We start from the raw sequence: 25,781 nt of genomic DNA on the forward strand, positions 1-25,781 counted from the left end.
GCACAAATCCAAACCACAGCCCCATACTAGCTACTATGTAGAAAATTAACTCTATCCTAGCCAAAAGCAGCACAGAAAATGACAGAAAAGAGTAAGCGTTTAATTTGGTAGCTGAAGTCAGCAGATTTGTTCTGAAGAGGCCTGAAGAGCAGTATGGCTAAGAGAAAGGTCACAGTTTTTCATCAAGAACTGCACTACAAGAAGCCAACAAAGGCATAATCTAATGTCATCTTTTGGCACATATTTAGCAACAAAACAAGATCAAGCTATTGAACACATTTGAATACAGGGCGTTTGCTTCACTATCAAGTTGATCCATTAGCACTGATAGTCCCATGCTTCATTATAGCACATCACTGCCGGCATATACACTGTCCTGGTTATAACTAGTAATATTTCTATAGTGAGTGAAGAGTTTCCAGCTGTGACAAGGACATGTGTGTGGGGACTTATGTGTAAGAAAACTTACCAGCTGAAACAGAGCGGGTGTTTTTGGCAGTCACTCTTTGAGATTGGAAAGGATAGACAAGGACATACTATGGTTGGTTCTACATACTGCCCAAGTGATATTGCAGATATCATATGGGTGCTGGTTTGAGGTGAGGAAGAAAATTGTATAATAGAAGCAAAAAGTCATAACTTTTGTTTTTTAAGGTTACTTGATGTATTAGTTAGTTTACGTTTCTAGGGTTAAATTAGGACTAGATTCAGTGGTTCTCCCCCCCGCCCAATTTCTGCCCCATCTTCCCAGAAAATACACAGAGCTTTTTAACTGAAGTTGTTGACTGCAGAGCAGAACTGATACTGTGCCTCAAAAAAGTGGACACTATTCACTCTAAAAATTTCTCTCTGGTGGAATTGTCTTTATGCATTACAACTACATCAGGTTGTGTGACAGTAGTGTCCAGTCTGCATGTATCCATTCCTGAAGCACTGTTTTTAATATCAAAAATATGTATATAGAACATGCAGTGTAGTTGAATTTATAGCCATATTGGTTGTTCTCAATTTCCTTAGCTATGTATATACACAATTAAGTTTGTGTACTTTTATAAGTTGCCAAATAGAAGTTTCATCCCTTAGTAACAGGTGGTACAGTTACTAATATACTGATGATAGTGATCAAATATTGGTTCTAAGAAGGTACCTTCTGCATTTTAGAGTCTTAGTGCTCTTATAACTTCATTTAATTCAAGTACTGCTATCATAAAAACTAAGTACCTTTTCAGTAATTATTTTTCACTAATTACATACTTCAATCTCATGTTTTGTGTTGTACATTTCAAATGTGCAAACTCTGCATGCCGAGCCCTGAGCTAGCAGCTCTCTAGCATCACTGTCAGTATCTGAGCTATTCTTACGTTTCTTAACTCACCAGTGTCTAATCATTACGTACAGAACAGAAGTTGTGATGGTTCCAAAACCTGAATTGCTCTGTTGAGGAGAGGTTGCTCCACATGTGTTTGAAAACATAGGCTTAGAGGAAAACACTTTCTGGCTTGTTAGCCAGCTCTTCTTTAGGAAATGGTTGTGGTAGCGGCTGAACTAACAGTTGAAATGCCCTGTGAAAGCAGAATTTTAAAGGAGAGACATAGCTAAATGCTGGGTGTTTTATTGTGAAGGAAAGTATATCATTTAAGTTGTGAACATTGGCCTAAAAAGATTACAACATAATAAAAAGGAATAACACCGCGGGATGGAGGAGGAAAGGGTAGGAGTGAATAGCATCATTGAAAGATGAAGGTGTAACGAGCGCTTTGATGGTGAGCACGTTCTGGAACGGATACTAGGAGGTTTGAAGTTGTTTACTGCCTACAAAGTTTGGCTATTTTATTTTTTTTTCTTCTGAATCTCCAACTTCCTGTAATAGTATTTCTGTGTTTTTATAGGTGCAGAAGTATGCTCCAGCTAGTGAGGAGCATCTGTCTCCAGAGCTACAGGAATGGGCACCATATTCACCAAAACGGTCTGCTAGGCACAGCGATAGCTTTGTGCCTACTGCCTTATACACTGGCAGCATGTCAGCAGGTGAGTGGCAGAACTCGTAGTTACTTTCTAGGAATGCCCCAAGGAATTTGTCCATGTTGGACAATATTGGGGATTAGTTGTGGTAAGTGCAGAACAAACATGACTCAAAAAACATATTTCCATGGTCTGTTTTAATCTGAACATGGTCTGCTTACCTTTTGCACTGTAAAGAAGTGAAACCTGTTTCAGAACCATTAAGGAAACTGGGCAACTCCTGCCTGAAGGATATGTGTTTCATCAGCTTCTGTGCAGATGAGTTTTGAATACATTAGTGGTGAGCAACATGTAGCCTATACGTTAAGCAGACGAATAAGATTTCCAGTATTTTTGAAAGTGAATGGTAAATGGAGATGTCCCAAGCTTTAGATGCTTAATTTATTAAACATTTCCAAGGAAAAAGATCTGATGTTCAGAAAGTACAACATACTAAGTTCTGCCTGTTGGAAATCAAATGCTTGGATTGTCTTAAGTTCAGTGCTCAAACTGGTTGTGATCTTAATCTAAATTAAAGATCACACGCCAGTGTGTTTAAGATACTAAGCTGTTGAAGAGGCAACTCACAAGCAGCTCACACAGAAATCAGTATAATTAGGTAGAACAGGAAACAGTTAGCATGTTGTCTCAGTTGATTGAACAGTTGTTGGTATTGAGTTTCATGTTGGCAGGTTTTAAATTGGCACAGACTAAATGGAGTGTTTCAGGAGCTAATTAGGGTATTGTACTCTAGTTGCTTTGAACTGGTTGAGAAATATTTGCTTAGTCTTGGTAAACTTGTTGCTGCGTGGATTGTTCAGTCTTTAGCGTAGCTACCTTCAGCAATTGCATACAAAACTTGATTTTCAAATCAAGACAATATTGATCTTTACGAGTTTACCCTCAGTTCTTTGGAAAGCACCAAACTCCTGCATATTAGAGAAATTATGGAAAAATTTCTTTTTACTGGAGACCATGAAGGAGGTAATTACTTGTGTATCTGGAGCAACAGACTGCTTCAAACCCTGTCATCCCAATCAATTTTCAGAACATAAAGATGTGCTCAAGACAAACAAAGCAAGACAAGGAATTAATTCACTACTTCCCATCGGCAGGCAGGTGTTCGGTCATCCCCAAGAAAGCAGGGCTCCGTCATGTGGAATGGTTACTTGGGAATACAAACGCCATCACTGAACGTGTGTGTCGCCGCCCCCACCCCCGCCCCCTTCTCCCAGCTTTATATGCTGAGCATTACATCATACGGTACGGAATATCCCTTTGGCCAGTTGGAGTCAGCTGTGCCCGCTATGTCCCCTACCAACTTCTTGTATTACCCCCACCTTCTCGCTGGCAGGCCAGCATGAGAAACTGAAGAGTCCTTGACTGCTTGGAAACAACTGAAAACATCAGTATGTTATCAACATTATTTTCATCCCAAATCCAAACCGCAGCACTATACCAGCTATCAAGAAGAAAAGTAACTCTCTCCCAACTGAAATCAGCATACCTTTGCATAATATCCCAATTAAGTCAAACCTACATTCAACAATATGATTGTATCTCTTGAAATGTGAACAAGTTTTTGATACTGTATTCTATGTATTCTACTGTATTCTATTCTCATTTAAAAGGAAATTGTTCAAATAGACTTTGGTTGAATTGTAGACTAGTTTGGGTTGGAAGGCACCTTTGAAGGCCATCTAGTCCAAACCCCTGCAGTGAGCAGGGACATCTTCAACTAGAGCAGGTTGCTCAGAGCCCCGTCCAACCTGACCTGGACTCTTTCCAGGGATGGGGCAGCTACCACCTCTCTGGGCAACCTGTGCCAGGGTTTCACCACCCTTGTTGTGAAAAATTTCTTCCTTAGATCTAGTCTAAATCTGCCTTCTTTTAGTTTAAAACCATTAGCCCTTGTCCTGTTGCAACAGGTCCCGCTAAAAAGTCTGTCCCCATCTTTCCTATAGGTCCCCTTTCAGTTCTGGCAGGCTGCAATAAGGTCTCCCCAGAGCCTTCTCTTCTCCAGCCTGCACAACCCCAACTCTTTCAGCCTGTGGTCATAGGAGGGGTGTTCCACCACTCTGATCATTTTTGTGGCCTCCTCTGGCCCCGCTCCAACAGGTCCATGTCTTTCCTGTGCTGAGGGCTCCAGAGCTGGATGTAGCACTGCAGGGGGGGTCTCACCAGAGCAGAGGGACAGAATCCCCTCCTTTGACCTGCTGGCCACACTGCTTTGGATGCAGCCCAGGATACAGTTGGCCTTCTGGACTGCCGGCTCATGTCCAGCTTTTCATCCACCAGTACCCCCAAGTCCTTCTCGGCAGGGCTGCTCTCAATTGGTTGAGTACTGAAGGATGAGTGTACTTAAACAGCTTGAGTAATAAGTTTCGTAGATAAATATCAAAATACTATAATTTGAAGTCATAGGACATGCTGGAAGTGGGAGTCTTTGAGGCAGTAGAAGAGGATGAATCATTTTAGCTGCGGTCAGTTCAAGTGCCAAGTAACAATTTGTGTCGCTGTCATGACTATTCAGAAAAAAATGCAGAATATTTGTTGCTGTATAAAAAGGTTTGATACTTGAAAACAGAAAATCTTTGTTACCAGTGCATATTAAAATTATATATTCTGAATAACTTCATTTTTTGGTAATCTAATCCACTTTATTACTGACTCATTACAAAATTGGAATCCAGATTTTAAATATGCACATACTACTTAAAAGGTGCTTAATAATGTATGTGTCTGTATGCTAATAATTTTTGTTTGTAGATACATGTTCATACATGCAAATGTTGCAATATGTAAATATGTAAATATTGGTGTTTAAGTACGTAGTTTTTCGACTAATAATGTTGGTAAGAATGTGTTTTTATCTTAAGCAGGCACTGTACCGAGAAGCTTAGCACCGTGCCCTGCAGTGACTGCTGTCATGAGAAATCCAATCTATACTGCTTGGAGCCATAGAGTTCACACCAGCAATTGCCCATCAGTCGCCAGCCAAATATGCCATCAGCATCTGCATCCCAGGTGTTTTGAAATTTATGTCTCCTTAAATTTCTGTTTTCATTAGAATGAAATTGCTTCTGGTAGTTGCTTTATACAGTGCAGAGTGAAAAGCACTGCTGTTATGTGTTATTTTGACCTAGGGTTCTCAAAACCATTATTGTGCAGACGTGAGTACCCATTGTTTTCATGTCTTTCAATAACTGATGTATTAGGTTTCCCTCTGCTCCACTAGCTGATAGTGACAAAGAAATTTATTTTGTTAATGAACTGATATTTAATGTTTTTTCTTGTCCTTGCTGAAACCAATAAAGCCTTCCCTTTTTTTTTAATAGTAATTTAGGCTACTTTTTCTCCAACTTCTCTTAATTCATAAAATGATGCGACCGTTGGGAAATGGGAAGGAGAGGAGCATTCATTTTATTCAGTAACTCAGGGATATCCAGAATTTTTTGTTGGCCAACTTGCTATTTGCTGAGGTGCTTTGCCCAGTTCTAACTGCTGCCCTATTCTCCTTTTCTTTTGATGTAGTTCCCAGCATCAGGGTCGCCTGAGTTTGGACCTAAGTCATAAACACTCCAATGACTACTCTGAAAATTCACGTACAAGAGCATCTCATGGCTCAAATTCACTACCATCCAGTGCAAGACTTGGTAACTAGCTTTTCTGATTTATTCCCTGTGGGACTGCTATGTACTGGAGACAAAGAATAAATGGAAAATTCCTTAAGTACATGTATTATGGGATTGTCATAGCTAGCAAAGTCTAAAGGCTTCCTGTGTTCCTTCGCTTTATTTTTTGTGGTTTTATGACTAAAGGTGTTCCCTGCAAGTAGCTGTGCTTAATTCATTCTGTACAGTCTCTTTGAAACGCTCTGTGTGAGTGGTTCTCCTTTCTGTGCCTGTTACTGTTTGAGAGTACCCTTATAAAGATGGGAGGCCTAGCTAAAGTATTTTTGAGGTTCAGTGAGGCGGAGAGGAGAAAAGGAGAGAGCTACCACAACAAAAAATCCAGGATAACTAATGTCCTAATATAAATTATATTGTTGGAAGATAAGTTACACTTGTTTCCTTGATTGACATGTAAGATTGTTTATGCCTATCCTAGTAATACCAAAGCAAATGCATGCTTCGTAGCAGTGACATTTTAACATTTTAGAATTTTTTTAAATTTTAAATTGTGTAATAACTTTTTTGTGCGTGTTTGTGTTCCTGCATTCCATCAATGATTGGCAGTTGCATCTGAATAGAGCATGGCAGCTTTGTAACCTCAGCAAAAAATGACAAAACAATTTGCAATCAGTGTCAGAAAATTATATATTCATCCAAGTAGAATGTAATCAGAATATTTTAAATGTCTTTTGGAAAGTCCTATGGATTCTTAGTAAACAGAGATGTTAGATTCTTGCTCAGACTTCAAGTTAGGTTTCATTTGATTGAAAAATATTTAAAATATCTTTCATACAAGAATGAACGGTGCGTATATACTGTATAGCTGCATTGTGCTCTGTTTATACTGACTGTGTAATCAAGACAATTTACTAGAAATATGATATGTGCAATATAGATGAGCGTAATCATCAAGGCTTGGGCATAAATTCACAGGCCATTTTAATGCTCATTGAAAAGTAGAATCTAAATGTACTTTTTTGTTGAATGTAGTTGCTTTTACTTTTGTCATTGTAATGTTTTCTTGTTGTAAAAATAGGTTCTTCGAGTAACTTGCAATACAGAACAGAACGAATTAAGATCCCTTTAACACCAAGATATCCGAGGTCCATGATGGGCTCTGACAGAGGTGAATTATTTCATAAGTAATTTTAGTCTTACTATTTTCAATATTACCAATCCAAAGCCTTTGCAGCTGTTAAATCAGGTTGCGCCACAATCTAAATATGACTGTTTTATTAAGGTTACAAAATTTGCATTTTGCCACAGAAAAGTAAAAAAAAAAGAAAAAAACCCCAACAAACCAAAAAACCCCCCAAAAAACGAACTTTCTAATGAGAGCTGATTTTTCTGTTAGTTGACTCCAGGACATGGCACATTAAGCAAAAGTGCACAAAAAAAATAAGAATAAGCATTGCTGTATGTTTTACAATTGTAGTTTTCTTCTAGAATGATGTCTTTAAAAGTTTTAGCAGTGAGGTGACCTGCATTATTTTTTGTATTGTTTATGTATATTAATTTGAAAATTATTGCATTACTGATTGTAAATTATTTTTTGAAATGCAGTGAAAATATCTCACTACACTCAGAATTGCTTGGTGGAGGATATTTAAAGACATGATACAAATGCCAGGTGGGGTGCTAGAGAGCTGTAGAAGTCAGTTCATTGCTCAAATGTTCTGTAGCCTTAACAGATCGTATGCAGTGTTTTTCCTCACTGGGCAAATACAGTTCTTATAAACAGCTTTATAAGAAGCTTTATATTTTGTGAGATTTATTTTCTGTAGCTTTTTTAGGGGAAGCAAAATGAATGTTTCTTTCAGGGCACGTGTTCAGGAAATTGCTTAAGGAAGGTACAACTGGGGAAGAGATGCAAACAAACTCATGTCAAGCTTGTTAGAAATTGCAGAGCTTTCCTGTCTCTGTTTATGATTCATGCTGGGGTTTTGTTGGTGTTTTCAGGTGTTTCATAATACATCTCCTTCCTAAAGGAAAGGGCTGTACATAAATATTTTATCTGAAAATAAATTTACATATTTTTTATTTTACTTCTCCTTCCCTGTGTTTTTATTATTTTCCTTTAACTTTGTATTGCTACATGTTTTCAGACGTGCATATGGTGTAGGTTGTCTGTAACCTCCTCTCCTTGTTGGGAACAGCGGCAGTTGTACGTAGACTTACAGAGGACAGATTTGAAATAGTGATGAAGGACAGTAAGTTTGCACTGTCTGAAATTAATAACCTGGTCTCCCCGAGCTTTTTACATGGCTAGTACAGCGCTAGTGAATAGTCAGTCCTCTCGTCTCAGATGTGTATGGTGTCTTTCACTATGTCTGTTTAATCACTACGTCTCCAAACTATGACAGATGCAGGATGCTAAAACTCACCTGTTGATTTTCCATAGGCTCCTTGTCACACTCGGAATGTAGCAGTCCCAGCTTGATAACTCCTCCACAGTCACCTCTTAACTTGGAAACGTCTTCCTTTGCCAGCAGCCAGTCTCAGAACTCCCTTTCTACGTTACCTAGGATTTCCATTAGCCCGGTATCTATTGGAGAACGTAGAAAAGATAGGTAAGGCCCCCACGTTATTTGCTTCTAATACATCTGTGTCTGAGGAAACTTTGTACATTTGTTTATTGGGCTGAAGGAATGTGAACATTTAATTTAAATGACACATATATAGGCACAGAGGTGCATATCAGGTCCTGTTACTCGATGTTTTTACTTTCTTTACAAAGTATGTGAGAGATCTTTGTGTGGATTTTTTCTTCAAAACCAAAGAGTAGCCTCTTGAGTTTAGAAAATTAAGGAGTTTCATAAGGTTTTTATTTCTTCCTTGTTAGATTAATGGCCACACCAAGTAAGAGCAGTCTAAATTGGAATACACCCCTTCAGCTGAACTACCTCAGATGCTTGTTTATGATAGGCTTGTTCTGTACTCTGGAAAACTCAATAAAATGAAGACCTAGTAATATCTGATAGCTAAATAACAGGTGCCTTAGCGTTGTAGAATGCGCTCTAACCACTGTGCCTTAATTCAGTTTAGCCAGATAACATGAAAATTGAGGGCATAACTGTGTAAGAACATACCCACGTGTACAGATGCAATTTTACTGGTGTGACTGATCCTTTTGGCTGTACCTGGACTGCTGCTAGCAATAGCGTTAAGTATCTGTGTAGCTGCTTGCAGAATTTGAAGCTGATATGATGCTTGCTTAAAAACACGAGCTTTGTGTTTTAACGACTTTCTATATCCCATGGTGAATACTTTCAAGATACATTGCTTATGGTATCAGTCTTGGACATCCAATTTAATTTTATCATGATCTGGCTAGACTGAATATATGACAAAGTTTGCATGAATTCAAAGCATCAAACAGTAAGACACAAATCTGAATCAGGCTTTTATTTACAGTAAGGCAGCCAAATGCCATTCTGGCAGTGTAAAGGAGTTGTGATGTGTTGGAATAGATTACATTTATGTGGACTTCAAGACCCCTTTTTACTGCTTGATTTATGGAAAAGTACTGACCATAAATATGTGAATGATAAAGTAATAAGGATATTCTGTATTCTAAGTTTTCTGGTAGTAATAAAAAGTTATTCATAAAATGTTGTATGAAACTTTTGTCTCGTATAAAGAATTGGTAACTAAGTTACTGCAGTAACCCTAGAACGTATATGGTGTACAAAGGACAGTGTTACTTTGAAAGGGAATGTAAAGAGGCTTTTCGGAATTTTCATTCTTTCTTTGCTGTGGCTTTTGTACTATGTGCACTCAATTTGTGTTCTCATATAAATGTTCCTCTAATTGTCACTTGCAAATTCAAAGTCAGAATTTTTTCCTCTTTCACATGACTAATGAGGCATAATGTTCAGCTGAAAAAGTCACCCTGTAACTTTTTATCTCTGAGCACATATGTGTTCAGATCTCTGTGAAATAACAATTTCTGTTAATGTTGATCATATGTCAGGATTGACATACAGTCAGGTTCCAGCCCCTTCCGTCTTGCTGTGCGTATGTATAAACTGTAGTCTGAATTGACTTTCTAAAAAGAATATAATTCTAAGTTTTGTTGGTTTTGGTTTTGTTTTTTTAAAAAAGCAAAGAAAAAACCTAACAAACACAAACAGCTTTTAATTTAGGAAAATAGCAAATTTAAGTCTATCCTAAGAAAATGTTTGAAGATGCCTAGATAGCATTTTAAATGGTTATTTGGTCTTACAACTTCTTCTGTTCCCCACAAAATACAAGTAACTTGCTTGGCCTTTCCCCAGATGAAAATAATAATATGATTCCCAAATAATAATATGGCAAAATAATCATCAATGTTTCTGTTTTATTGATTTTAATTTAAATGAAAATTAAGAGATCCGATCAATTAAGACTTCTTTCTAATCAGTTGTTTAGTCGTTCTGGCAGGCAGTCTGAATGTTATAGAAGAGTGCATTTCACTTGATTTTAATAACACTATTTCTCAATTAAGACACCTTTTTCATGTTATCATTCTGCTTTACTTAATTATTGATTCTCTACCACATGCATTACTAGTTATCTTTCATTTTGTATTTACTAGAATTCTAACATATGATCCTGTGATTTTAAGACACGATCCTGTGCAATTTCTACGGGTTTGATTCTTTCTTATTCAAACCTAAATTAAACAAGCAAAACAAATTTAAAAATGCACGTGGTAGATGGAAAATCAGAAATAAATCAAGTTCAGAAAGATTTAGTTTTAGTTTTTAATGAGGTAGTATGCCTTGATAAATTCTGTGATACTGAAGAAGCTGTCGTGGTTTAACCTGGCAGGTAGCTACCACAACCACACAGCCATTTGCTTATATCCCCACAGTGGGATGGGGGAGAGAATCAAGGGGGGAAAAAAAGGGAGAACTCGTGGGTTGAGATAAAGAGAGCTTACTAGGACAGGGGGAAAAAAGAACAATAATAATGATGATAATAATGATAAAAGCATATACAAAACAAGTGATGCACAGCACAATTGCTCACCAACCGCTGGCTGATAGCCAGTTAGTTCCCAAGCCGCGGCAACTCCCCCAGTTTATATACTGAGCATGACGTCGTATGGCATGGAATATCCCTTTGGCCAGTTTGGATCAGCTGTCCTGGCTGTGTCCCCGCCCAGCTCCCCGCGTACCCCCAGCCTCCTCACTGGCAGGCCAGCGCAAGAAGGTGAAAAGTCCTCGACAACTAAAAACATCAGCGTGTTATCAACATTATTTTCATCCCAAATCCAAAACACAGCGCTATACCAGGTATCAGGAAGAAAATTAACTCTATCCCAGCTGAAACCAGGACAAAAGCTTCATAAAACAACATGGTTTACATGCTCATAATGACTAAAAAACAACAACAACAAAAGTTCAATAAATTGCAGTTTTCTGGCAGTTAGCACAGTTTAGTTAAGATCTGCTACATACAAAAAATGTGGGCTTCAGTTTAAGCTTGCTGGTAGTAAACTTTTATCTTCATTACATCAGTAGGCAAGTTCTGAGGACGTTGCCTCTAACTGAAGTCGATGTTGTGAGATTACTGTGTTCCAGAGCTGCATTTATACCAGCAGCCAGTTTTAATCTTTTAGACATTAATAAGCTGGCAAACTGTTATGCCCCTGCTGCGGAAGGCTGCCAAATCGTTACCTTCAAAGACTGTGGCAATAAGCGTAACTTAAGAAGTGATGTCCTCTGCCCTCCCCCAAATCCTACCCTGCCCAGAAATCCCTTCCCACAGCCTGGCTCACCTGGGTAGCAGTGAGTAAAGTCCCGTTAACTCATCGGTCTCTGAACAGCACGAATAAAATAGTTTAAGCAGTTGGCACAATTTAGAGAATGTCTATGGGATATAATGAAGTGCGAGGAAAGGAAACATTCAAATTAATGCATGTCAAATGTAGTATAATGCTCTTAAAATAAAAAACACACCACACCTGGTACCCAAGCTGTTTCATTCAGCACGAGCTCAACTGTTAGTATCTGGTGATGCCTTTGGCTGTGTAGACATTGTTAGGTTTATAGTAACACGAACCAGCACTTTTTAGGAGGCCACTGTTTGTTTACACACGCCAGGGAGGGACCAGCCCCATTTTTTCAGGTGGATACATCCTAACTGGGGGGGAGGAAAGGGGAATGTATCAGGGTTTTCTTTTGTGTAAGTAATTCTCTTGTTATACTCACAAGCGTCTGACTACTGTGCGTCTTTTTCTAAGTGTTGTTTTCTCAAATCTTCTACGTCTTTCAGATATCTGTTCCGTAATAGGTCTTTTCTGAGAATCCCTGTGGCTCCTAGGCCTAGGTTCTCATCACTAAGGAGTTTGAGGTTGGCCTGATATAAGGTTGTCCTTCTCGAGCAGTCTTGCGCACTTTGTGCTATTTTACATGTTTGGACAGTTGCCCTGAGGAGAATTTGCATGGTAATTGTAATGCTACCATGCAAACTGCTGTGTTAACGGCTTGAGTTTGCAACTGCTTAGTTTTCATTACTAATTTTTGTTTCCCTGCATACAGATGCGAAATCTGATGTTTGTGCGTTGTTGTCCTTTGGTTTACCACCTTATTATTTATGATGTTTATTTTCACTGGCAATAAAGACTCCCAGCATTTCTATTTGTAACATACCTTTCTGGAATATGGTTTGTAAATGACATATTATATACAGTGGTTCAATACTTTTATATAATATGTACCTTGAAGCTTCTTTCCTACCAACTTCATCACCATGCTATTTATAATTCATATTTGCCATAATGTTTTAGAGCAGTCATGTAGCTGGTATACATTTACTTCTGCCACTGTACGTTGCATGGTGTTAAAGGAATGCATTTAAGACAGTTGACAGTAAATTTTTTAAAGTAACTGTTTAAACCTATTTTATTATTACAGTTCAGACAGACATAAAGTATTGCATGTAACTTTGACATTGTGATCGTTCAAGTGCAATTTTGTCCAAATCAGTTTTAACTATCTCCTCTAAAAGGCCCTACATGGAAGAGCCACGTCATGTTAAAGTGCAGAAGGGTTCTGAGCCACTAGGGATTTCCATTGTGAGCGGAGAAAATGGTGGAATATTTGTCTCTAAAGTAACAGGTGGGAGCATTGCCCATCAAGCTGGCCTTGAGTATGGTGATCAGTTACTAGAGGTAATTGTTTGCTTACTATTCCTATGGCTTAATGAATCAGTTCATACAACTCCAGCCATAACTGCCTTCCCCAAAAGAGTGTCTTGTGAAAGCTTGTGTGCTTTGAGATGTAGCGAAGGGTACTGTGTACTGTAATATTCCAGTAGTTGTGATTGTTGTGACTTTTTGTCAGGCTTTATCATAAAATAATGTCTTTTCATGGTAGATCTGCATTGCATCGTATATAGATAGAATTAAATTTTAAGCTCACTAGTTTTGGTACTTAAAACAATATAGCCCAAACACCATACTCTGCCTAATAAATTGAGTAAATATTCAAGCAGCTGGCTCGTGCCAAGTTTCATGCTGCTGTTGCTATGCCATATCCTTACCTGAGATACCTGGTTTAAAAAATACTCAGGTGGGCTTTAGATTAGCTAGTCATGGTTTTTCCTACAGTATTAGATAAACATGTGGAGGAGTGTTTTGTTAAGTACAGAGCTGCTTTGTAAATGCTAGATCTGTTCATGATTGTGTATGTTAAAGTACCCTCTGTTGCAAAGTGGGTGGATGATACTACAGTGGCCCTAAATGGATCATGGATCTGAATTTCTCTTTAAATCCTGAATTTATTCAGATTGGTGATCTGAACCACCTTGTATTTAATGAGTGATAACAAATCATAACACAGCTCAGAACACATATGTCTTTCAATAGTAAAAAGATTTTTAAACTCATGGCCAGGTTACCAAATATTTTAAAATTCAAGTGATTACCTCCAAGGTGTAAACTCTAGGAATTATTGTGTCACAGCATTTTCATCCTCCTATTTACCCCAGTGGAATCATAGAATATAGAACAGTTTGGGTTGGAAGGGGCCTTTAAAGGTCATCTAGTCCAACCCCCCTGCAGGGAGCAGGGACGTCTTCAACTAGAGCAGGTTGCTCAGAGCCCCGTCCAACCTGACCTGGAATGGTTCCAGGGGTGGGACATCTAGCATCTCTCTGGACAACCTGTGCCAGTGTTTCTCGACCCTCCTTGTGAAAAATTTTTTCCTTATATCTAGTCTAAATCTGCCCTCTTTTAGTTTAAAACCATTAATTAGCCCTTGTCCTGTTGCAACAGGCCCTGCTAAAAAAATCTTGTTCCCATCTTATAAGCCCTTAAATAAGTGAGCATTTAGACATTAAAATCATTGGGAGGCTGAAAGAATGATTTAGCCAGTTTCCATCTGAAAAGTTGGACATCCTGGTTTGTGCTTTTTTTTTCCTGTAGTTTAATGGAATAAATTTGAGAAATGCTACAGAGCAACAGGCTCGACTAATCATTGGACAGCAGTGTGACACCATTACTATTCTGGCTCAGTATAACCCACATATGTATCAGCTTGGCAACCATTCACGATCAAGGTAAGGCTGGCTAGACTTTGAAAAAAATACTCTCTCGTCCATGCAGTTATTTAGCTAGTAGATAACTTCTGTACAGGTAATGTGTTTGCAAACATCAGCATGTTTGTGCTGGTAAGTGTGATTGCTTGGAAAAGTAATGTGTGAATACATGCTTGTCAAAAAGAAAAGAAAAATGCTTGATATACCTATATTTTCTTTATTTGGGCATAATCCTTAGATGCATTAGACTAAAATCAAAGATTACTTCTTCCTAGCATTATGAGATTCTAGTGCTTCAAATTGCTTTTAATTTCTTTTTTATAGTTGGATTTTCTAAAAACTAATTAGAGAAGGCCTATGACTTACTGAAATTATCCATCCCATTTTGATGCATGATCACATTTCAAAACTGACCTTTATCCAGACTTACAGTGAACATATGTTATTTAGCATGCCATTTTGGTCTTTTATTCCTTACTTTATACTTGATTTACAGCCAAATTAATAACTTTGGTGCATGGAAAAATTTGACATTGGTGAAACCCTAACCCACCAGTCTTTTATTCTTTTTTTTTTTTTTATTCCTCTCCCCTCCTTAGTTCTCGCCTGGAACCTGTGAGTAATCATTCCACCCCTCAGGGCAGTGGAGCTGCAACGCCTGACAATCATTCCGTAATCGATACTGTGAGTGAACAGGATGAAGGAACAATGACACCTCCATCCAAACAAACCACGCCAACTACAAGTCCCCGGAATTCCTTAAGGTAGAGAGTAACATTTTTGCCGTAAGGAAAAAAGAATGATCAGAGTGGATGTTAAGGGTATTAAAAACCGAAGTGTACTTCTGTGAATGCTGTGCCTGGTTGAAGTAAGTCAGCAGACAAGTTAAGTGGACCCCGGGATAAAAGTATATGTTTTCAGACTGTTTTTGAGAGGTGGGGTCTGCAAGGAGTGAAGAAAGTTTACTACAAGATCGCTTTAGTTAAGAAGGTCTGCAAGGAACGTGATGTTTGTCTTATGAGACTGTATCTGTAGGTGACCTATTTTGAATAATAATTATGTAAATATATATTCTTCAGATGGCTAGTTGATTGTATGTAATGCAAGTTTTTAAATCAAAGTACATCTGTTATTTCTCCCTGTCAAAAGGGGCCCTGTGGACACAAACAAAAGGAATCCTGAACCTAGAACTGTTGTTGTTAAAAAATCCCAAGTGGATCTTGGGATCCAGATATGTGGTGGAAACCTGTATGGAATATTTGTCTCAGATGTAGATGATGATAGCCCAGCAAAAGGACCTGATGGACTAGTCTTGGGTGACATGATACTTGAGGTAAGCTATTAAGAAAAGTCTGCAACATACTGACAAAATGTCTAGGATGGTATGGATAGGGAGTTGTACAAAGAATCGTGCTGTCTCGCAAAGGGAAATGTTCTTGTGAATCTTGAGTTCCTGCCACAAAACCCAGTTAGGAATGGTGAGAATGCATAACCTTCATTCTGGTGGTGCCACATGAAGAGCTGGATGATGTGGAGAACAACCACTACTTGAGAGAGCACAAGTTACCCACAAGTTTGAAGGACTAACGTCTGTCCACTTGGAATTAGAAATACCTGCTCTCTTCATCTAAACAGGAGGTCTTGAATCCAATTGCTGTACATAGGAGAAAGGCAAGGTTATGAAAGATATTGCAAAACAGAGAACAATATTGCCCTTATCATTCTGAAATTCTAATGAAAGTTTAGCGGAAGCCATGCAATATGTCTTTGACTCTGCTTTCTGTATCTGAAATGATAATATCTATCTATTCGTCAGGACTGTTAAGGTGATAAACATGTATGTGTTTATGAGCTTTTCAGATACAACTGAGCATTGAGACTGAGCACTGAGACTCCCATTATGCCGCTAGTATCCAGATTTTGCTTTGTAATTGTGTTTCTGACTTCCCTCAGACCACTTGCTTTCCCTAAAAATACGAAGTTCTTTCCAGTGTGAATTTTACATTTCTCAGCTTACACTTTGAAAACTATTTAAAGTAGTACAGACTCTCTCTCACGGTGTGCTGTGTTCACTTGGGAATTTTGTTTTACACCCCCATGTCTCAGTCTCCTGCTAGACATCTTAAGGTGCAAACTCTACTACAGTTAAGTGGTAAGATTTACTTGTATATAGAGCCTGCTGGTGGGAAAAGCAAGCTCATTTAGCGTGTTTTTCAAGGTCACCTAATTCTGTTGTCTATTAAGATACGATTTCACACCTAAGGGTTTCTGTGTTTTGTGTTTTGCAGTATGGGTCCATTGATATGCGAAATAAAACAGCTGAGGAAGCTTATCTTGAAATGTTGAAGCCTGGAGAAAATATCAAAATAAAGACTCAATACAGAATAGAAGAGTTTAATAGGATAAAAGAGCTTCCTGGAGACGGATTCTATATCAGGTATTTGAGCGTGACCGGTAATGACAGCATAAGGTTGTTAGGATGATATGCTGACCATCATGAGAGAGATAGTACATCAGTTTTACCACAGTTTTTAAAATCCGAGTTTACTAATTTATTAAGTGTCTGACAGTGAGTACACAATCTGTAGCATAGTATGTCTGCACATTTCGCTGTAAACTTGTGTGCTCTTGAAATGTAGAGTGTGTCACTAATCTGTTGACTTTATTCAAAGTAAGTACGCATGTTCTTCCCTTGAGTTCTTGGAGATCAGTTGCAGAGCCTTTTTGTCTTCCTTTCCAGAGCACTTTATGACCGTCTGGCAGAGGTGGAACAGGATTTAAGCTTTAAGAAGGATGACATTTTGTATGTCGATGACACTCTACCACAGGGAAACTTTGGTTGCTGGATGGCTTGGCAGCTAGACGAGAATGCTCAAAAGCTGGAAAGAGGACAGATTCCAAGTAAATATATGTGAGTGACCGCAGTTACGGTATTTATCTTATAGTCTTTAAAAAAGTCTGGCTAGTGAGATGTGGTATAAAAGACTCGTTTGCTTCTATTCTTTCTGGGATATACTAATTCTTAAGTGTGTCATTCTAGGGATGGCATATTTTGATAACGTTGAATTAAATATGTTGCTCTCTTAAGTTGTGTTTAATGCTACTAAACAGTAAACTAGAAATGGAAATAATACATAAACCAGTGCTATGATAGATAATTCAATAAGAAAAGTGAGAGCCAGCACAGCAAAAATGTCCTTGAATCCGAGGTTATCACAGTCGTTTTTGGGAAGCATCAGTGGGTTGTTATCTGTGGACAGCAACATTGTTCTAAGACTGTGTATCCACCACAGTCTTGTAATCTTGGTGGAGGAGGTAAGAGGAGTATGCAGGAACTAAAATTTTTACGTTGTTACTGAAATCACATTAGTTATCACTCAATGATTAAAATAGGTTTTTTCAATTTTAGATTATGGTTTTTCTGCTTTACTTTTCTTGTAATAGTCTTCTCTCCATGTCCTAACTCAAAATTCATCCTGATGGGGACAGTTGTACTACATGGAATGAGTGGAAGCACAATATACACGTACGGACCCATACACACCATTGACGGGCTTGTTACTGGAAGATGGATAGTAAAACCAACTACATTTTACATGTGTTATGTGGCCATAACATTTGTGCTCATATAAAATAAAACTTATAAATTATTTGTGATCCAAAATTTGTAAGGATGAGTAGAACATGCATCTTCACAGACAGAATGGGATCGTCACTTCTGGGCGAGGCGGACTTTACGGGCAAGCAGGTGCACGCTGCTGCTTCGGCCTTGGAGAATTTTGCCCTGCTTGTCAGAGTGGCCGCCCTCTGTGCTGTGCTATTTATATCATAAGAATCCCGAGGAAATGATGGTATTGTGAAGTTTTCAGATGCTTATTATTTGATTTATGTTAACATTTGTTTCTGATTAATTTTCTGTGATGAAGGTACTCGGGCTAAGGCTTGAGACGAGCATTTGCAGTGTGTTCCGGAAGCAGCAGTGATATTGTTTGTTGAAAAAATTTTAAAAGATAAGCTTAAATACCAACCACTTAGTCTGTTTCGTTATAGGATGGATCAGGAATTCTACAGGAGACACAGCATGTCTGAGGCTAAAGATGAAAACAGCTCATCTAAGACATTGTCAGCAGCAGCACGGAGGTCATTCTTCAGAAGAAAGCATAAACACAAGCGAAGTGGTTCCAAAGATGGAAAGGATTTACTGGCCCTTGATACAATCAGTACAGACTCGATTCCTTTCTTGGATGGCAAGTACCTTTGTTATACCTGGGAGGGGGCTGCCTTTCCTTCTCTTTCATTTTTAAACAGATGCAGCATGATACAACAAATAATGTTGCTTTCTGGTTGGTCTGAATACAGATGGTGACCACCTGTCCCATTGTGTACATGACTTCTAATCTAATGACAAAAATCATTTTGTGTTATATAACAAGCCAGAATGTTTCAAGTTACTTTTTTTTGGTAATTTATTCCTAGATCTGCTAGCTTTAACATTTCATTTGCAGAGGGAGATTGCTTTTTGATGCATGGTTTGGATCTTTCTTTCAACTATTTAATTTCTGTACAGCTCACTTAGTCTAGACAGAAATCCTGGGTACCACCCAAAAATCTTCACCTCTATTTCTTCACTCCTCTGCAAAAATCATTTTGGTTACAATGCTTACTTTCTTGGAAGAGCTCAACAAATCAAACCAGAGAAATCGGATATCGTGTCTTGTTTACACTTTTAGAAAAAATAGGAATGATTGGTTTTGGAAAAAAACCAAAAAGTTGGGGAGGGCGGGGAGGAAGCACCAGGTTCAATTAGGAAAATGTCTATTTTAAGCTGTCAAGTGGAGAAAATGGCAATAATGACTAGTGAGCATTTTTTGTACTTGTCAAGGTCCTTATGCTTCGCAAGGGAGTTGTTTTCATAATTACTGCTAGGGTGCCTCTGCTTATTTGAGGAATGCCAGGAAAACCAATTTATACGTTTATAAGTAACTCTTCTGTGTATGTAGATTCCGCAAGTCTGGCATATCAGCGTGTACAAAAAGTGGACTGTACCTCTCCTAGGCCTGTCCTTATTCTGGGACCTTTACTTGATGCTGTGAAAGACATGTTGGTTAAAGAATCCCCTGGAAAATTTTGCAGATGTCCTCTTGGTAAGTATGCAAATATAACCTATTTATTCTTGCTTAGAATACGCGATAGCGACATCAATATAAGTGAACTGTGGTAGCACAACACGGGGAAAAAAACCCAAGAATCTGAATTTGTAGACATCGTTTCATTAGCCTTGTTCTGTGCCTAAGGAATAGTAATGAAAGTGGATGTTTTCTGGTTCTCTGAAACAGAGGTTATGAAAGCTTCCCAACAAGCCATTGAACGGGGTGTGAAGGATTGTCTGTTTATCGATTATAAACGGAGGAGTGGACATTTTGATGTGACAACTGTAGCCTCAATAAAAGAGATAACAGAAAAGGTGAGTCACTTTTAATGCTGTAGTTCCTTGTACAATTTGCACTATATGGTCAGATTGTGTTCAGGGGGGTGGAAATTATATTAGCGTTGTCCTCCCTTAAGGCATTCAGAGAATTGTTCCCCTGGCCACTGAGTAAAAGAAAAGTTACCTCACTTTGTCCTGTACTTGTTTAAAGACTATTTTATGCAAGCTCACCTTTATAGAAACTAGTAATGTCCATATTCTTTCACAGTATTATTAAATAAAGTTAGAAATTAATTTTTTAGATTCCATGGATTCCACCCCATGCCCCCCACCTCCCCCAAACGAGGATTTAGGTTTTTTAACTATTCTGTTTATTGCAGTCATATAGAACATAAACACCATAGTAATCCTGGAGACAGATGCTAATTAAAATCCGTACATTGCTTATAGTTTTCTGTCAAACCACACAGAAAGTCTTACTACTATAACACTTGTGTTTGCTTATGAGTTCTGAAAGAGAAAATGAGTATGACTATTTAAATTTGGAAAAAATTTATTGCATATATTTCAATCTGAGTTTTCATTTCATTAGTTCTTCAGATACTTTTATTTCTATCAACACATGCTTTTGGTACTATGAATGGTATTTCTTGCAGTTTTTCATCTTCTGTCTTTTGTTATAAATCTTTTGGCTACAAATTGCGCAGTAGCCCCAAAATGTTAAATGTGTAGCATAATTTTGTTGGGTTATGATTTAAGTAGGGGGCAGAATGGGGGATTTGCATGCGTCCTCGTGCTCTTTAACTGAATGAGTGTTTTGCATTTACATTTGATCTTAGGATTGTCATTGTCTGCTTGACATCGCTCCTCATGCCATCGAACGGCTCCACAGTGTTCATATCTACCCTATTGTAATTTTTATTCGCTACAAAAATGCTAAACAAATCAAGTAAGTCTGTGAGGGGTATAGTTCAGGGATGTTTATTTTAGCTTAAAATAAACTTGTTACCTTTATTGTTTCTTTCATCCTCGTCATCTCCTTAAAATGTGGAAATTAATCCTCATAAAAACAGCTGTGAGGTAAATGGTCTTAACTTCATTTTGGTTGCATGACAATTAAGTGAATTTTTCAAAGAAATCAAACAACGTAGATTAAACTGTATGTAATCCAGGAGGTACTCGGATCTTTCCTGCTCACCTTTGTATTAAACCGTAACACAGATATGGGTGAGGTCCATTAAGGATTAAATGGTGACCATGACAAAGAGCTATTCTTCATCTTGTCAGCAGGGCCAAGTGTGTGGATGCAGTGTCAATTATCTGGAACCTCAGCTTGCCCACCTTCCTTCTCTAGTGAAAACAGCAAGGGAAGTCCCCTTTTGCCGTGGAGTTTGTATACTGTGGTCTTCTCGAACTGTGCTTTTTCAGTAACTGGGAATTTCCTGCTCAAGTGTAGCCAAGAACAGAACATGGGAGTTAAAAACTCCAGTCCCTCCCCTAATGTTTGAGGAAGCCTTCACACATTTGGATAGATTGATTTGCCAAGAAGTGACATAATGTCCCAACATAAATATTAAAAAACAGTTTTGTTGAGAGATCCTATACTTGTGCCATCTTCATTTTCAAAGTTCAAGACTTACTATATTATTGATCTGTAGGTAAATTTGACGACTATTTCATAAAGATAAGTATCACCACTTTGGAATAGAGGCAAGATGTAACGCAATGTGGTGTATTTCATTACCACTGTAAGATCATGCACCTGAATGATAAATGGAACTGTCATGTCTTGAGCTCCTTTGGAAAAGGAATGGTGAACATTACAGCTATTTCCTTTTTTTGGAAAGCGACAGAGAGTGATTGAACTAGACAAGCAGGTATTTCTAGCAGTCAACAAGATAAGATGCAGTGGCACATTGTCTCTGCCTGTTATGAGCACCAAAGGTTTTTCCAAACAGCCTTTTTCATATAGCACAGGTTCTGTCGGCATTCTCTGAAATGCTACACAGCAGTGATAGCTTAGGTTAATAATGATTTTCTTTATTTATAAAATAAAATTTTTCTTCTTTTCTCACTGCTGTAAGAAACTGTGCTTATATTGTTTCAGTATGTATCTATCTGACCTGACTAGTTGATTATAGATTCTGCTTCCTTTTAGACAGAAGCCCAAAAATTTTGGGGACCTCAAATCAGATTTGGAGGAGAGTGTAACAAGCCTTGATCAGAATTAATCTATTTCTTTTTTACCATTTGTGTTTCTCTGTATTTTTTTCTTATTCTGTTTCCAACAGCTTGTATAGTAGAAAAATAGTAATCTCAAAAATGTGTCATATATAAGATGACATAGAAATAGACTATTTGCTGGATGCTTGATACTTCAAGCCCTTAAGAGAATGGTACTTGAGCCCAGCTTTGTGCAGGGAGTACTGGAGTGTATATGAGATGATGATTTGATTCACATGAACTGGAAAAAATTAAATTCTTTCTCCCTCAACTCCATTCCAATCTCTGAGACTTTAAAGGAATACTGTCTTGGTCTGACAGCAAATAAATTTGTTAGTGCTGAAACAAATGATCCTGATGACTATGCTGATACTGCTGATACACAGTAGATGGCACTCTATGCACAGGACTTTGCTTGCAAATTAATTAGCTTTTTGCATTCACTCAACTGGAGGTAATCATTTCAAGTCCATTAAGGAAAAAAAAATTACTCTTATACAAGGTTTTTCTTTTTTTCTTTCTTTTTTTGCAGAGAGCAAAAGGACCCAATCTTCCTGAGGGACAAAGTTACACAAAAACATTCCAAAGAACAGTTTGAGACAGCTCAAAAAATAGAACAAGAGTATAGCAAGTACTTTACAGGTCAGTATTTAATCAACAGTTCACTAGGAGCACAGTGGCAATTTAATGCACTTATACTGTAATTCAAAAGATCCTATGTTCCTTCAATGAGCGCTTTTTTTTTTTCATTCTGCCTTCCCTTTTGGCAAACTTATGCTCTGGTGTTTTGTTTTACCAGGAGAGGAAATCTCAAGAGTTAAGTGCTGTCCCTTGCCTTCATGTGTTTTTGTTTTACCACGTTACGAATCTTATGACCTAAAGAGATTCTGAAAACGCTTTATTAGAAGCCGGCAGTATTGGAAGTACGGTCAAGATAATTTGACACAGTGTTGTCAGTTTTATACCATGTAAGGAAAATCAGTTGTTTTGTAATTGTAAAAATCAAATGAAACTAAAACAAACAAAACAACAACAAAACCCCCCTGTAAATTAATGAATGGTTTCTGAGACATACTTTAAATCTTTCAAGAAAGCAAAAAGATTGTCAAAGGTTTCTTGAGCGTGCATTGTAATTTGGAATAATTAAATTCAACTTCAGAGGCCTTTTTAACATCATAAAGAATATTATATGGATCTTGGATTGTAGCTAATACTGTATTTTTACCAGAGAAAAAAAACTGTGTTTGAAGACTGTCTCTGCTTATTTCCGAGTATACTTCAGTGTGGTCCCACATACATTTGAAAGATGTGAATTTAGCCATCTTGATGTGAATGGCAACAAAACTTAAAAAGCAAAATAAACCAAAACCAAAGCCTCACCACTAAACCAGCCAAAACCCAACTTTTTATCCTCCCAACAATGGGATTCTCATAGAAGTATTTTGAGGCATACCTTCCAAGTGCAGGGGAGGGAAGGGAGCTATCGGCGCATCCTGAGAGAAGCTGCACATTCTCAATGAAATCAGTTACCTGACAGTTACAAATGTTCATAGAAATGGTACATAGTAGACCTTCACAGAACTTGACATGCATGTGGCCAGATAACATGTGGTGATGCAATCTTCTGCTCCGTGTTAAGTGATTTGTTGCATTTTAATTTCACCCTGATAATGAAGGTAGAACTCCATCCAGGAGAGTCCTATGTGTATCTTCTCACATGCTCGTTGTGAAGGGCCTTCTTCTGTTAGTGCCAGGTACGGTGGACTCCAGCTGTCATCAACATTTCCAGATGCTGGTAGTTAGAGAGGATTGGTGTTCAAACTGCGCTGACATCTAAGCTTGTTGAAATTACAATGCTGGGCATAAAATAAGCCTGTAGATAGGCGTGTTGGACATGGTAGCTTCCTCATGAAGCTGTATGACACACTCGCTCAGACCTGAGGTCTGTGACTATTTCATGAAGCAAGGTTTTTTGCTAATGACTCTTTCAAGTTGGTTTTGTTTCTTGTACCAAGGGGTGTGCATGGAGTGTAATCTGAATCACTTCCTCACTGCCATTTGTCACCTTTCATAGACCTTGTTGGTTACCATGTTCTGTATCCAAACTCATCTGACATACTTAACTGTAGTATATATTGCAGAGTCTAGTGATACTATACGTGAGATCAAATTCCCTCTTTTCAAAAATGAAAATTATACCTTCAGCCTTAGAAGACTTCTCATATTTTTCCAGCGTTAGTGGTAGCTGAGGCCAGAGGCTTTGCTGACTTATTTCTCAAGTCATGAAGTTCCTCACTTTTTAAGTCTTAAAGTTGATAAATTCTCCTCTCCTGTGTCAGTTCTGGCATTTTACTTTTCATGACTGTTATGTTTAGCAAGGGTAGAATGCAAGGTGTTCATTTATCTTTTGAATTGATTTTCAGGGAGTTGCTTGCTGTTGGCCTTTTGTTCCTTGAATGTAGTTGACAATAAGAATTGGAGTAGCAACTGCCGCTTTTTTATTTAGCTCAAGGATCTGTGAGCTGCCTCATAATTTACTTATAATATTTGTAAATAGTGTCTAGTTGCTACAGCTATAGTCTCTATGTATATTACCGTGTAAATATAAAACTCTTAACACCGCATGCTGAACAGAGAAGGTTTATTATAGCAGGTTCTGACCATCTTTAGACTTAAACTTTGCCACCTGATGTGTCTGAAAATAGTACATGGAGGCCGCTAACAAAACAGTTGTCTTAGCTGATGATAGTCATCAGTTCTGCGACTTCCCTGGGCAGTTTTAAGAGCTAGCAGAAGAAACTGTATATTGAATGCTTGACCTCTTTGCTCTGTTTATTCTTTGTCTTGTTTTAATAGAGTCATGCGTCTGGCAGATATCGAATTGGGTAGATTAATTCTGATCTGTTGATAAACACGTTGCAGAAAAATGCAGAAGATTGGTCTTTGTAATTAGTCACAACTGTTTGTCTCATTCGTGGCGGGGGTGTTTGTTTTTCTCCAGGCATTGTCCAGGGAGGAGCCCTTTCAAGCATTTGCACTCAGATTATGACAACCGTCGATCAAGAACAAAACAAAGTCCTGTGGATCCCAGCTGGCCCGCTGTAGATTTATTTCGCTGTGAAACTACTTTGCAGATGTAAATAACCAACTAACTTTCTATCCAATGGACTCTGTCCATTTCTGTCTTTATAAAGATACCCGTAAGTGATTCCTGTTTCATGAAGGGGAATGATAACACTGAACGTACAAGGACCCGATGAGGCATGTGGAAAGGAGTAGATCACTCCACCAACCTTGTCTCTTACGTCATATGTGTACATGTGACAGGTTGTCACAAGGGGTTGCAACCTGCATGTACTTGTCCACAAGTAACGAATTTAACAATGCTGCAAACCCCTGTAGAACGACAAGTTTACAAAAACCTTTTCAAAGTATTTGGTTGTTGCTGTTTACTTGAATGTCTTTTTGTTGTTGTTGTTTTGTTCCGTTTTTTAACTCTCTGTCCTTTCACTTAATGAGGTAACTCTCCGAAATGGAGTGAAATTTCTTAGTATGAATGAATGGCTTATGCGCAATGTGACTCTTAGTTGCCATTTTGACCATTTCTAAGCACGTCGTTGACTTGACAACCAGGTAATAGTGTGGGATTGAATCGGTACGTCTCGGGAGTAAGCTGGGAAGGAAGTACGCTCCTCTACAGGGCAGACCACTGTTTGTATCCTGTCAACGCTTGTCTGTCAAAGATATCGTTTCTTGTTTTATGCATGAACCTAATATTTAAATGTCATAATATATCTGAACAATCCAAACTTAACGTGTGTTGAGAAATAATAATTTTTGGTTGTTGGGCCTGGATTAAGTACTGGTGGGGAAGAGTCATAAGCTAGGCCTAGCATGCTGTGTTCTGTCACTTTTAGATACTGTAAATA

The 25,781-nt window shown here is 38.2% G+C and overlaps 1 protein-coding gene across 1 annotated transcript in view; it reads left to right on the top strand.

Annotated features, from left to right (window-relative positions):
• DLG5 (discs large MAGUK scaffold protein 5) overlaps positions 1-24,957 on the top strand; it is a gene marked incomplete at both ends in the record, with an annotated part of 109,270 nt that extends 84,313 nt beyond the window's left edge. Inside the window, 18 exons of the mRNA XM_082002588.1 lie at positions 1,890-2,028; positions 4,884-5,028; positions 5,536-5,657; positions 6,712-6,801; positions 8,077-8,245; positions 11,937-12,014; positions 12,672-12,834; positions 14,089-14,222; positions 14,801-14,965; positions 15,351-15,534; positions 16,490-16,638; positions 16,942-17,112; positions 18,252-18,448; positions 19,202-19,345; positions 19,538-19,665; positions 20,469-20,578; positions 22,385-22,494; positions 24,854-24,957. Of these exons, the coding sequence (XP_081858714.1) occupies positions 1,890-2,028; positions 4,884-5,028; positions 5,536-5,657; positions 6,712-6,801; positions 8,077-8,245; positions 11,937-12,014; positions 12,672-12,834; positions 14,089-14,222; positions 14,801-14,965; positions 15,351-15,534; positions 16,490-16,638; positions 16,942-17,112; positions 18,252-18,448; positions 19,202-19,345; positions 19,538-19,665; positions 20,469-20,578; positions 22,385-22,494; positions 24,854-24,957 (2,502 nt within the window). The remainder of the gene's footprint in view (positions 1-1,889; positions 2,029-4,883; positions 5,029-5,535; positions 5,658-6,711; positions 6,802-8,076; positions 8,246-11,936; positions 12,015-12,671; positions 12,835-14,088; positions 14,223-14,800; positions 14,966-15,350; positions 15,535-16,489; positions 16,639-16,941; positions 17,113-18,251; positions 18,449-19,201; positions 19,346-19,537; positions 19,666-20,468; positions 20,579-22,384; positions 22,495-24,853) is intronic.
• Between the last annotated feature and the right edge of the window lie 824 nt (positions 24,958-25,781).

Source organism: Phaethon aethereus (assembly GCF_964289735.1).
Source record: "Phaethon aethereus genome assembly, chromosome: 7".
NCBI lineage: Eukaryota > Metazoa > Chordata > Aves > Phaethontiformes > Phaethontidae > Phaethon > Phaethon aethereus.